We start from the raw sequence: 14,158 nt of genomic DNA, 5'->3' as shown, positions 1-14,158 counted from the left end.
CCCTCCGCCGATCCCAACCCTGGCAGCGGTACTTTCTCCCCGCCCCCCCACGGTGGCGTGAGCGGGGCATTGTGGGATGGCGCGGCGGCCGCTTCGGTCCTCCCGCAGGGCTGCAGCTCGCCTCCCGGTCGCTGTGGTGGGGCTGCTGGTGGCATGCGGGACGTGAGAGCTTAACGGCGCAGAGTGGTCCAGAGATGCTTTTTGCCGAAAGCAATTTCAGCTAATCTGAAGTGATGTACCTGCCTAAGTTTAAAACTTTAAAACCTTGCCATAAAATTCCCTTCCCCTGCAGATTGCCCCTCGCATCTTTCTTTTTATCACCTTTTGTAATTCACCTTGGCATCCGATTGAGGCTATATTCAGCAGAATTTCCTCGGTTACCTTCCCCCAGCCCCTCCAGAGGAGAATGAAAGCATAAAATGCTGGTTTTATAAAACCGAAGTGTCTTTGTCCCCTCCCCTCCTCTTATTAAATTAGACAAAAATGGTAAAAATACTGAGTTGCTAAGGGCATGGAGAAATGGGGACGCGTATATACCTGTTTATAATGACACAGCCTTTCTGGAGAGCTGTTGGCAATAGTATAAAAAGCTTTAAAAACGTGGGCACCTCTGTGACCCAGTAGTTCGACTTCTAGGACTTCATCCTGAAGGAATAATCAGACAAGTGCAGAGATTTATGCTCAAGGTTTTAATAGCAGAAAGATAAACAACCCAAATGTAAACAAAAACGAATTGGTATTACTGAACATCCGAATGATGAAATAATATTCTTCCATTAAAAATGCTGCTGAAATGCATCTGCTCACATGCAGGCAGCCATGATGTTTGAGTTTAAAATGCAAGTTATCAAACAAAATAGCTGGTATAATCTTCTTAAAAATTGTATACTGCACACACATTTATACATACCTATATCTTAAAGAATATTATGAGGGTCTATTGTTTGCTGCAGATTGAATTGTGTCCCCCCCACCCCCGCAATTCATGGGTTGAAGCTCTAACCCCAATGTGACTGTTTATGGAAATAGGGACTTTAAGGAGGTAATTTCAGTTAAATGAGGCCATCAGAGTGGGGCCCTAATGCAATATAACTAGTGTCGCTATAAGAGGAATAGATACACCAGGAGTGGTGGTCACAGAAGAAAGGCCATCTGAGGACACAGTAAGAAGATGGTCACCTGGAAGCCAACAAAAGAAGCCTCACCAAAAACTAACACTGTAGGCACCTTGATCTTGGAATTCCAGCCTCCAGTACTGTGAGGAAATAAATTTCTGTTGTTTAAGCCACCCAGTCTGTGGTGTTTTGTTATGGCAGCCTTAGCAGACTAAAGTGTTCATTTTGCTTATTTTCTGGTTATTCTATAATGTGGCTATTTTAAATTTTGAAATAACAAATATCATTTTGAAAAAGGTAATTTAACTATTGTTATTTAAAAATAGGAAAAGTAAAATGTGTATTAAAGAAAATTAAAATGGATATTTATAACATATGCAGCCTTTTTTCTTGTAGTGTTGTTTTGTTTTTGTTTGTTTGTTTGTTTGAGATCTCCACACCTCTCTCTACATGTCTCCAAACTAGAATTTTTCTTGGCTGCCAAAATCTTTGCCAGTTTTGTTGATGGGGTTGGAAGGGGAATCTAATCCTCAAACAGATCTCATAACAGAGTATGCCTCTTACTCAAAACTGTGGATTACATCATAAGGCATTGCATTACTTGTGAAATATCACTAGCAAATTAATTTTATCTTCATACTTGCTGAGAATGTTACTTTTACTTCCTCCTTGTCATTGGAGGAGTAAACTTTGACCATGAATATGTTTTATTTACCTCTATATAAACTATTTACCAATATATAAGCAAAAATTTACTGGTCTCTGAAAATTAATGTATAATATCATGCTACATTTCCCATCAAGTACATTTTGAGTTTCAGATTCTCAAAGTTTAAAAACATTCACACAGGGGCGCCTGGGTGGCTCAGTCGGTTGAGCGTCCGACTTCAGCTCAGGTCACGATCTCGCGGTCCGTGAGTTCGAGCCCGGCGTCAGGCTCTGGGCTGATGGCTCAGAGCCTGGAGCCTGCTTGGGATTCTGTGTCTCCCTCTCTCTCTGCCCCTCCCCCGTTCGTGCTCTGTCTCTCTCTGTCTCAAAATAAATAAATGTTAAAAAAAAATTAAAAATAAAATAAAAATTAAAAAAAACATTCACACAGGAAAAGAATGAAGAATTATATACTTTGGATCCTTTCTTTGTTCTCTTAAATCCTGCAAAATGGCAAAATAGATCCCAAAAGCTGTTCACCAGAAACTATGGCTTTGGATCTACTTGTTGCTGCAGGCCTAGGAGAAAGATAAGAGAAAGATTAAAAATATCATTGAAACAGTTTCCCCAAATTCAGAAATCACATTGAAAAGGAACAGTAAAATAGTGTGAAATGATAGCAAACCAAATGTTAAGGAAACTTTAATGTTCTAAACAAGAATGTGGGTTGAATAAAAGAAAAATCATCATGTTTAACAGCTGATTAGAGATTGAGCAAAATAGCTAAAAGTTGTATACCCTAAAATAAAATTCTTTTTGAAAAAACTTAAAGCCTGAGAGAGTCATTAATTATTTAGGTTATTTATATAGTCAAAAAGTTTATCAGCTCAAATTAGAATGAGCAATGTAGCAATTTTCAATAGTCCACTTCCCAGATTACTATTCTCATTATACTTATTTGGTAAAAAGCCAATTTCTCCCCTATGTTTTTGGTCTGGTTTTTTTTTTTTTTCAACGTTTTTTTATTTATTTTTGGGACAGAGAGAGACAGAGCATGAACGGGGGAGGGGCAGAGAGAGAGGGAGACACAGAATTGGAAACAGGCTCCAGGCTCCGAGCCATCAGCCCAGAGCCTGACGCGGGGCTCGAACTCACGGACCGCAAGATCGTGACCTGGCTGAAGTCGGACGCTTAACCGACTGCGCCACCCAGGTGCCCCGGTCTGTTTTTTAAAAAACATCATTTAGGGATGTCTAGCTGGCTCAGTAGGAAAAGCATGCAACTTTTGATCTCAGGGTCGTGAGTTTGAGGCCATGTTGGGTGGTAGAGATTACTTCAATAAATCAAACTTAGAAAACAATCTTTTAAAAATCTTACATGAATAACCCCAAAATCTGGAAGTAATACATATGTATAAACACACACACCTATATATAAAGTATGACATATGCTTTCTTGTTGATGTTAATAATTTGAAACTTGTATTAATTTTTTTTTTTTTTAATTTTTAAAATAGGGGCACCTGGGTGGCTCAGTCGGTTAAGCATCCAACTCTTGATTTTTGCTCAGGTCATGATCTCACAGTTGAGACTGAGCCCCACATCAGGTTCCACGCTGACTACATACAGCCTGTTTGGGATTCTCTCCCTCTGCCCCTCCCCCATTAGCACTCTTTCTCTCTCTCAAAAATAAATAAACAAACATTTAAAAAACAATTTAAATAGTGGGGGCGCCTGGGTGGCTTAGTCGGTTGAGCATCAGACTTTGGCTCAGGTCATGATCTCTCACTTCATGGGTTCCAGCCCCACACTGATTGGGCTCTCTGCTGTTAGCGAAGAGCTCACTTTGGATCGTCTGTCCTCCTCTCTCTGTTCCTCCCCCACTTGCACTTTCTGTCTCTCTCACAATAAATAAATAAACTTAAAAAAAATTTTTTTAGATAGTGTTACTACTGCAAATTAGGGTGACAATACCTCATCCTCTGCCAAGAAGAGCCCAAAATATAGTTCTGACTGCAAGATCTACTGATCAACCAAAATCAAACGCTAATAATTAATACCATAATCTTTCTCTCCAATTATGCAGAAGAAAAAAAAATAACTAAATTATGAGAAGGCCAGAATGTTAATATCTTCTAATTCCACACATATTTTTAAAGTTTAAGATCAAAGCTCAGAACTTGCATTAAAATTATTTTAATAAATTAAGGCTTATCCACAAATTGTAATTACATTTTTGGGGAAGGTGGCGTAAAGTAGAAGGGATGAACTCTGTTTCCCTCAGATAATTACATTGTCTACTTGTGTCAATTATCAACTTGGGAGGAGAACTGGAATGTGCCTATTTTTAAATATATTTTTGAAACAAAGTGTTAAGAAAAGTTTTTTAAAGTACAAACAGAGATAAGGGAATTATAAAGAGCTAGTGTGTCAGGGCACCTTTGTGGCTCAGTCGGTTGAGGTCTGACTTCATCTCAGGTCATGATCTCCTGTTTCGTGAGTTCGAGCCCCGCATTGGGCTCACTGCTGTCAGCCTGTCAGTGCAGAACCTGCTTCAGATCCCCTGTCCCCCTCTCTCTGCCCCTCCCCTGCTTGCACTCTCCCAAAAAATAAATAAATGTTTAAAAAAAAAAAAGATTCAGTGCTTCTTAGTAATTGCTTGGCAGTTTTAAAGCAAGTAAGTATTTTTGGATATCTAACTTTCTTTTCCCTTTTTTTTTTTTTAAGTTTTTTATTTTGAGAGAGAGCGAGAGCACACAAGTGTGAGCAGGGAAGGAGCAGAGAGAGAGGGAGAAAGAGAGAGAATCTCAAGCAGGCTCAGCGCCGTCAGCATGGAGCACAATTCCAGGCTCAAACTCACAAACCACGGGATCATGACCTGATCCAAAATCAAGCATCAGACACTTAACTGGCTGAGCCACCCAGGTGCCTCTCTAAGTTTCTTTAAAGATCCTTGAACAGGTGGCAATTAGAAAAAAAAAAAAAAAAATCAAGACCTGACTAACAACAGAAAGGATTCTGACTTCAGTCTACCACAAATCAGCCTCTGGGTCATCGTGTTAGAATTCAGTCCAGCATCTTATTCTCTTATGAGAAAGTTATCATAACCCAGTCGTTGCTCACCATAAAACCTGGGGCGTATATTCATGTATTCACCCCTGTTTAAAACAGTTTTATAACCTCTGGGACAGATAATAGCAAACTAATTATCATATGCCAGTTTTTTTTAAAAAAACCTTTGGAAGTACGGGTGACAGGGAGGGTAAGTGAGAAGGCTGGGTAAACGGCAGATTAAAAACTGGTTTTCACTTAGCAATTACCTTGAGTTGAAGCTCAAACCAACCAAACATGGAGAAACATGGATAGTCACCAAAGTTACAGGCTCTGATGAACATGAAGCAAGTATTTTTACTTCTTTTAAAAGCTTGCAGATGCCCATGAGAGATCTAGATTTCAGTCATTTGTCAAAAATATTCAATCAATCCCTTAAATGGTTCTGCACATATTCTAAACTTAGTTTGTTAGACTTTACCCTAGATGCAAGTGCAAAAATTCCAAGATCTTCTTCCAAGACTCAATCTGAGCGACAGCATGAGCTTTTAGCTGCCCACCTCCCAGAATAGGCACTCCCAACACTGGATCAAGGTATACAGAGAAAAAAGGGCTGTACGGGGGATCTATTCTGTGGCCGGCGTTAGGATAGCTTAAAAGAGTAAAATTTGCCTTCCCATGCTCTGTGAGATGCTTCACAGCTATGTCAGCATAAACAGAACTCTTCCAATGCCTGTCATCTTCTCCGACTATAAAAAGGAAATGGGCACTGGCTTTTTCAAGGGGGATACGACTTTCCTGGTAGGCTGGATCCAAGGGGTCCTCCAGCGCTTCTTTAACATCATAAACCCCTGAATCCATGGCAGAGATTTTGTCTAGGTTAAAAGGCAGTCCTGGCAGGATTGATCTACCACATGTAAGGGTAGTAGCTGTGTTAGAGACACAGCCGTTGATGCTCACAACTGCAGCTATATTTGGGAGAAAGCTAGCCATGGAAAATGCCAACTCTGCCCCTTTGCCAGAACCAATCACTCCAATGTGTGGACCTTTAACCTAGACATTGAAGAAAAAGAAGACAAACAAGGAGGGAAGGAGGGAGGGAGGGAGAGAGAGAAAGAGAGAAAGTATGATTGTTAATGAAGTCGCAAAGCACTCAATAAAGAAAAAGCATATAGGTATTCATCAGATAGCTTATGTATTTATTTATCCATTCACGAATTCATTCAACAGGTATTTGTTATAGATATTTTCCAACCCATTAGTACCACCTTCTTTTCACTCTCTCCTGGCCCTAAGGAGTTCATTTTAAATGCATTTCTCTCTACAATCCCACTCACCTTTGGGTGACTTTGCACAAATTTAGCTGCCTCTTCAAAGTAATCTAAATTTAAGTCTTTCATGATTGGAGGTAGATCTTCATAGCCAAAAAATGGCAAAGCCAGAGTAGCAAAACCTCGACAAGCCAGGAGACTAGCTCGAGATTCATTTAATCCTCCATCACCAAACATATCAATCAAACCAGGAAAAGGACCATCTCCTATAAACCAGGAAAGAAGATTAATCTGGGATTAGACAACAGGACATTTAATGGACCATGATACCCAGTTAATTTGATTTTCTAAATCAAATTCTAATTGTACACTTTATATTTTTTCTTTAAATTTTTTTTTATTTTTTAACTTCAAAAAATTTTTAATTTTTTTTCTGTTTTGAAACATTCACCTAGGGGTGCCTGGGTGGCTCAGTCAGTTGGGTGTCTGACTCTTGGTTTCGGCTTAGGTTATGATCTCAGTTTGTGGTTCGAGCCCCATGTCGCGTCCTGTGCTGGCAGTGTGGAACCTGCTTGAGATTCTCTCTGCCTCTTCTGAGCTCTCTCTTCTCTCTCTCTCTCTCAAAATAAATAAATAAACTTTAAAAAAGAAATAAAACATTCACCTATTTGCCTTGAAAAGAAAACATCTGTTTTGGCTGAAACAGTTTTATTCTTGTGCTTGAAATAGATACTTGTTTTGGCTATTTTGAAGCTATAAATGTAAAAATGTTTTTATATTTTTCCCTGTGAGATATCACTGGAAAATGGTGAAAAAATATGAAAATTTGCAAAAAAAAATATGGAAAATGTTTTGAAGTGTAAGTCCTGGTTAATCTAAACAAATAATTCTGGCAGTCTTTGAGTTATGAAACTATAATACCTCATTAAAAAGAAATCCGACCAACTAATCTTTGGCAAAGCAGGAAAGAATATCCAATGGAATAAAGACAGTCTCTTCAGCAAGTGGTGCTGGGGAAAACTGGACAGCGACATGCAGAAGAATGAACCTGGACCACTTTCTGACACCATACACAAAAATAAACTCAAAATGGATGAAAGACCTAAAAGTAAGACAGGAAGCCATCAAAATCCTCGAGGTGAAAGCAGGCAAAAACCTCTTTGATCTTGGCTGCAACAACTTCTTACTCAACAAGTCTCCAGATGCAAGGGAAACAAAAGCAAAAATGAACTATCGGGACCTCATCAAAATAAAAAATAAAAAATAAAAAATAAATAAATAAATAGATAAATAAATAAATAAATAAATAAAATTAAAAAGCAATCAGCAAAACTAAAAGGCAACTGACAGAATGGGAGAAGATATTTGCAAACGACATATCAGATAAAGGGTTAGTATTCAAAATCTATAAAGAACTTCTCAAACTCAACACCCAAAAAACAAATAATCCAGTGAAGAAATGGGCAAAAGACATGAATAGACACTTCTCCAAAGAAGACATCCAGATGGCCAACCGATACATGAAAAAATGCTCATCACTCATCATCAGGGAAATACAAATCAAAACCACAATGAGATACCACCTTATACCTTTCAGAATAACGAACATTAGCAACTCAGGCAACAATAGGTGTTGGTGAGGATGCAGAGAAAGAGGATCTCTTTTGCACTGCTGGTGGGAATACAAACTGGAGCAGCCACTCTGGAAAACAGGATGGAGGTTCCTCAAAAACCTAAAAATAGAACTACCCTATGATCCAGCAATTGCACTACTAGGTATTTATCCAAGGGATACAGTTATACTGTTTCAAAGGGACACATGCACCCCCATGTTTATAGCAGCAATATCAACAATAGCCAAAGTATGGGAAGAGCCCAAATGTCCATCGATGGATGAATGGATAAAGAAGATGCAGTATATATATACAATGGAATATTACTCGGCAATCAAAAAGAATGAAATCTTGTCATTTGCAACTATGTGGATGGAACTGGAGGGTATTAGGCTAAGTGAGATTGGTCAGTCAGAGAAAGACAAATGTCATATGACTTCACTCATACGAGGACTTTAGGACACAGAATGGAAGAACATAAGGGAAGGGAAGCAAAAATAATATAAAAACAGGGAGGGGGACAAAACAGAAGAGACTCTTAAATATGGAGAACAAACAGAGGATTGCTTGAGAGGTTGTGGGAGGGGGGATGGGCTAAATGGGTAAGGGGCATTAAGGAATCTACTCCGGAAATCATTGTTGCACTACATGCTAACTAATTTGGATGTAAATTAAAATAATTAAATTAATTAAAAAAAAAAAAAAAGGAAATCCACGGGGCACCTGAGTGACTCGGTTGAGCAACAGACTTCGGCTCAGGTCATGATCTCACGGTTCATGAGGTTGAGCCCTGTATCTGGCTCTCCACTGTCAGCACTGAGCCTGCTTCAGATCCTCTGTCCCTCTCTCTCTCTCTCTCTCTGCTCCTCCCCCGCTCAAGCGGTCTCAAAAGAATAAATAAATAAACATTAAAAAAAAGGCAACTTGGGGCACCTGGTTGGCTCAGTCGTTTAAGCGTCTGACTCTTAATATTGGCTCAGGTCATGATTTTACAGTTCATGAGATCATGCCCTCTGTGCCAACAGGTTGAGATTCTCTCTCTCCCTCTCAAAATAAATAAATAAACTTTTAAAAAATCCAACTTTAAAGGGCCGTTTGAGTTCTCAATGAGCTTCAGATACAGAGTTACCCAAATCCCTAACAAAGCCTATACTATTTTAAAGGTCTAATGATGGTGTAATATAAAATGAACAATATGTGTAGTATAGGGGCCAAGGGCAGGCTGCCCCTAGATGGACCAATTTAGTATAAAGATTATTTTGAGTTTGAAGGGGATCAGGGGAGTTCCACTTACAATATGCTACTTGGGCATGTGGATTATTTTGAGCTGAAGGCAACTGAGACCCTGTGAGCTCAGAGGAATGATTTTGCTCCTCCCTTAACTACATGGAAAAATCTCAGTTGGGGGTCTTTCCCAGAATGAGGGTTATTGCCAGAGATAAATTTTATCTGAGTGGCCACCGTATGGCAGGGCAAAAATCGACTTTCCAAACACCCGTTCTTCTTATTGCCCTATGAAATGCATTCCTTCCCTTCAAAGTCTTAGACCCCTAACCTTTTCTCCTTAGTTCAGGATGACATATATACCTCATTTTGCCTGTCTTTGGAATTTCCACGTCTGTATGGATTTCCCATACATACAGAATCAAATTTGATGTTCTCCTGTTAATTTGTCTCCTGTCAATTTGACTCTTAATCCAGCTAGAAGCTAGAAGGACCTTGAAGGGGACAGTAAATTCTTGCTCCCTGGCAGTGGAAAGGGAGTAAAATGTCAAACTATTTTCCTTCTAATGTTGATCTGTTATTTCTCCTTCAACATTCCTATTGTAGCTTATGTTATTCATTCAACATTCCAAGAGAAGAATTTCTCAGCCAATTGACTCCTAGTATTTCTCAGATACATTCTTTTGTGTTATTCCAACTAAAAGCGCTAGATAAATTTATAAGAACAAAATAAGAGGCAAGAACATTAGAATATAAACTAAACAAGAAATCTAAAATTCCAGTGCCAGAAGCTGTTCCTAAATTTTTAAATCTAGAAATAAGTTAAGGGATATCTGGCCACCAAAGTGAAAGCTAGAGTATACATATTAAGATAGTGATTTTTAGATGGTGGTTTTCTTAACATTTGGATATCTCAGCATATCTTGATCTGCTCTTTTTAAAATTAGATAAATTTCATGCATTTCTGGATTCAAGATTACTTCCAAAATCCCTAAAGCAAGCCATGAAAAAGACAACACACAGTTCCTCAAATTATTCCAGCAATAGGTTTTTCCAACCACAGCCTTCAAGATACTAACCTGATTATCACATTAAAATAACTGAGAATTTGTTTATTTTGTTTCAATTGAGAAATTTGATCCTCAGGATGTAAATTTGCTAGGACCTTATAGGATCTTAAAAAACCCCTCCACACCCTCAACTATGAAAAAAAAATTTTTTTAATGTTTATTTATTCATTTTGAGAGAGAGAGAGAGAGAGAGAGAGAGTGTGTGTGTGTGTATACACAGGGGAGGGGCAGAGAGAGGAGAGAATCCTAAGCAGGCTCTTCACTGAGAGGCTGAGAGCCAGATGTGGGGCTCCAACTGGCCAACTGTGAGATCATGACCTGAGAGGAAATCAAGAATCAGATTTTGACCTGAGAGGAAATCAAGAATCAGACGCTTAACTGAACTGAGCCACGCAGGTGTTCCTGAAAATGTTTTAAATCTCTCATTTGAAAGACTCTTAGTTGTTCCTAAGAATCCTGACATTTGAGAGCAGAAGATAAGCCAGACTGGGCTTTTAAAAACAAAACAAAACAAAACAAAACAAGAAAAACAAACCTATTTCACTCATTCTCTCCTCAGCCCATGTTACTGTGGAGGTCTGAGTTTGGAGCTCAAAGAATTTGACTGCATCCTGATTTTAGCACCATCTAGCTGTGTGATTTGGGTAAAACACTTTAGGCCTCGCTTACTCATTTATAAAATAAATTGTTCTTTGATCTATGAAATGAGCAACAGAAGTGTCCTCATCATGATGAAGGTCTCCAAGGAATTAGAGTATGTCAGAAAATACAACAAAAAAGTCATCGGTATCCTAACGTGAAACCAGAATTTAAAAAGTGAACAATATATGTAATAGGGCTTCAGTTATGTTGGGTTTGAGCAGATACCAGTGACAGATTTGTATCCACTATTCTCGTCATTTTTACAAGAAATGATAACTAAAAAAGTTAACACAAAGCTCTGCCTACTAGACAGGTAAACAAATACTTAATGGGAGAAACTTTACAACAATGTTATGCTTACTAGAATATGCTTAGTCACAAGTAATTGCAGCTGCAGCACTGGGAGTCTGAAGGATGGGCAGCCTGCAGAAAAGAGGTTCCCGAGCAAATTGCATTTAAATCCCAGTCACCATTTAGCAAAGTGACTGTCCCACCTGGTGTCTAGGCGACAAAATAACTGAGGCGCTCGCTCAGTTTTTCAGATGAAAGTTAGCTAGCAAAGCAAGCCGGCTTTCATAAATCATTTTTCCTAAATCCATGCAAAGCCCTCTGCGGAAAAGACCTCACGCACCTGGGGGCAGCAAGAAGACGCCCCGCAGGCGGCCGGCTTGCAGGCGAGCGCGGCTCAGCTCCGGGCTGGAAAACCAGCGCTGCACCTGGGCAGAGGCCAGCGCCGGGCCCAGCGGTACCGCCTGCTGCTGCGGCGCGTGGTGGACGGTCACCTCCACTTTGAGGGGGGTTTTCATCACGCCTCTCGGCATCTGGCTGAAGCAGGGATCCTCCGAGCCGACCGGCGTGAGGCTCCACAGGAGCCCCATGGGCTCCACGCCCGTGAAGTCGCCGCCCAGAGCCCGGTCCCTGGCCAGGTCCAACCCCCCGCGGCCGTCCGCCTCGTAGTGGGCCAGCGATCGGAAGAGGCGGCCTCGATAGCTGACGGCCGACGCCCGAAGGGTCACCCGCTCCCTGGGACCTAAGCCCTCCACTTTAATATCCAGGAGCTCGTCGGCCAGCCCAGTCTTGGGGGTGACGGTCAAGGTCGCAGACTTCTGGGCGAGCAGGGCAGATGTGGACATTGACCTCCGGAGCAGGAGTGGGGTTCCGGGGGTCCGGAGCACGGCATGGACAGTCCTCCACATGGCCCCGGATCTTCGCGGCTTTGGCTCAGGCCAAACACACTCGGCCGGGGTCGTGTGGGAGGGAGTCAGCTCTCTCCTCGGGGTCACGCAGGGCAGGCCGGGGCCTGTCCGAATGGGGCGGGGCCGGGCGGCTGAAGCAGGGCACGCGGGGCGGGGCCGGGGGCGGGGCCCAGTGGAGCCAGAGGTGGCTGAGCGGACCAGAGAACCCGAGCTGGTTTCTCCCGCGCTACTCAGCAAAGGGCTGCAAGAAGGGGCAACTTAGGAGGGCCCGGGGTGGGTCACGGTATCGGGGTCCTTTTAGTAAGACCGCCTAAAAGAGACAGGAGCTCATCCCCAGCCTACGCTGGACGTGGCGAGAAGGAAAAGTTAAAGGTCTTTTGACAGAAAATCCTCGTCGTTCTTTCTTTAAAATCCCTCTCTGGCCACCTGGGGTCACAATTCCCTAAACCTTGCTGAAGGAGGCTCCGTGTAATAGACTCCTTTCCTTCCCTGAAATTATTTTTGCTGGGGATTAAAATTAAAGTTTAAACGTTTTAGATGAGGCAGTACAGATTTATACACTATGGAAATGATCTCTATTGTCTCGTGGCCTGGCACAAGTAATAAAAACGTATGTTTTTATGTGCAGAAAAACTTACATCATGACTTTTTTTTCCCAAGAAAAAGGTGCTTAATTGACAAAATCCTATTTTTCCATTAATGCAACTATATGTATGTACATGCAAATAATATGGTTCTGGAAGGTATACTTTTTTTTTAAGTTAATTTGGAGAGAGAGTGGTGGTGAGGCAGAGAGGGAGAGGGAGAGAGAGAATCCCAATCAGGCTCTGCACTCTTCGTGCAGAGCCCGATGGAGGTGCTTGAACTCATGAACTCTGAGATCTTGATATGAGCAGAAATCAAAAGTGTCAGAGGCTTAACGGACTGAGCCACCCAGGTGCCCCTGGAAATGTATGCTTCAAGTTAATAACTGTAATTAGCCCTAAGAAAAGCCTGGAATTGGGTAATGGGTTAAGAGGGTTGAACTTTATCTGTATTACTCGAATCTTTTACGATGAAAAATGTATTGATATAATTTAAAATGTTTTCCACTGTAGAATTCTATCTTAATTAAAACACGTGTAAAATGAGGTGAATTAATCCAGGTGAAAACATTCCATTAAACTGCTGTGTCAAGGAATATATATATTATATATTATATATATTAATATTTTTATATAATTATATTATACATTGTATATTATATATTTACATAATATATAAATACTAATATTTATATAAAATAACATATATTATATAATATACAATATACAATATAATATATATTATATTGTATATCTTGTGGTTATATATATATATAATATATATATATAATAAAATATATTGGCTCAGGGCACAGTTGGTGAATTTGAGCTCCACGTCATGCTTTGTGCTGACAGTTCAGAGCCTGGCGCCTGCTTTGGATTCTGTGTCTCCATCTCGCTCTCTCTCTACCCCTTCCCCACTCACACTGTCTCTCTCTGTCTCAAAAATAAATAAGCGTTAAAAAAAATTTTTTTTAAAGATCATAACTGTCATGTGTCCTATTATGGCTTCAAAAATATTTGCCACTGAAAACTAAATGGTCACTGGACCAAGAATTTCTGCTTTAGAGCCATACAATAACCGTGTGTTCTTTGAAAAGTACTTGTTAAAGTCCCTCTATCTTTGAAGATCTCCAGCTTTAGAAAAACAACCCATGTGGGGCACCTGGCTGCCTCAGTCTATACAGCATGCAACTTTTGATCTTGGGCCTGTGAGTTCAAGGCCCACATTGGACATAGAGATTACTTTTTTTTTTTTTTAAATATTTTAATTATGTTTGAAGGAGAGAGAGAGCATGAGCAGGGGAAGAGCAGAGAGAGAGGGAGACACAGAATTCGAAGCAGGCTCCAGGCTCTGAGCTGTCAGCACAGAGCCCGACGCGGGGCTCAAACTCACAAACTGTGAGACAATGACCTGAGCTGAAGTTGGACACTTAACCAACTGAGCCACCCAGGCGCCCCTGGGCATAGAGATTACTTAATAATAATAATAATATATTATAATTATAATTATATTATTTAATATATAATATATATTATTATTATTATATATATTATATATATATAATATATATATATAAAGAAAAAAACTTTAAAAAAAAGAAAAAGAATTCAAGGAATTTTTACTTCTGTCTACAAAATCCAACGTTATAGTGGCCACGAATATTGGATTTTGTGCATCACTGCACATACCACCTGAAAAACACAATGCCTTCCACAAGCTTTTATCTTCCAGTGTCCAAAGA

The 14,158-nt window shown here is 40.2% G+C and overlaps 1 protein-coding gene across 1 annotated transcript; it reads right to left on the bottom strand.

Moving 5' to 3' along the window:
* Positions 1–5,290: 5,290 nt before the first annotated feature.
* Positions 5,291–11,882, bottom strand: LOC122221379 (acyl-coenzyme A thioesterase 1-like). Its single transcript, XM_042940662.1, has 3 exons — positions 11,265–11,882; positions 6,151–6,350; positions 5,291–5,866 (listed from the first exon to the last, which is right to left on the bottom strand). Exons 1-3 carry the CDS (start codon positions 11,827–11,829, stop codon positions 5,291–5,293), a joined length of 1,341 nt encoding a protein of 446 aa, XP_042796596.1. The 5' UTR covers positions 11,830–11,882.
* Between the last annotated feature and the right edge of the window lie 2,276 nt (positions 11,883–14,158).

This window comes from Panthera leo, chromosome B3, assembly GCF_018350215.1.
Source record: "Panthera leo isolate Ple1 chromosome B3, P.leo_Ple1_pat1.1, whole genome shotgun sequence".
NCBI classification, from domain to species: domain Eukaryota; kingdom Metazoa; phylum Chordata; class Mammalia; order Carnivora; family Felidae; genus Panthera; species Panthera leo.
This window is presented reverse-complemented; position numbering and strand designations above follow the sequence as displayed.

Bases quoted from the DNA above. Each gene is read 5' to 3' on its own strand.
- LOC122221379 (XM_042940662.1), bottom strand. From the start codon at position 11,829: ATGTGGAGGACTGTCCATGCCGTGCTCCGGACCCCCGGAACCCCACTC. The intron at 6,351-11,264 runs GTGCGTGAGGTC...CCTGGTTTATAG, and splicing joins CGTCTTCTTGCTGCCCCCAG to GAGATGGTCCTTTTCCTGGT. The intron at 5,867-6,150 runs GTGAGTGGGATT...TTCAATGTCTAG, and splicing joins TTGTGCAAAGTCACCCAAAG to GTTAAAGGTCCACACATTGG.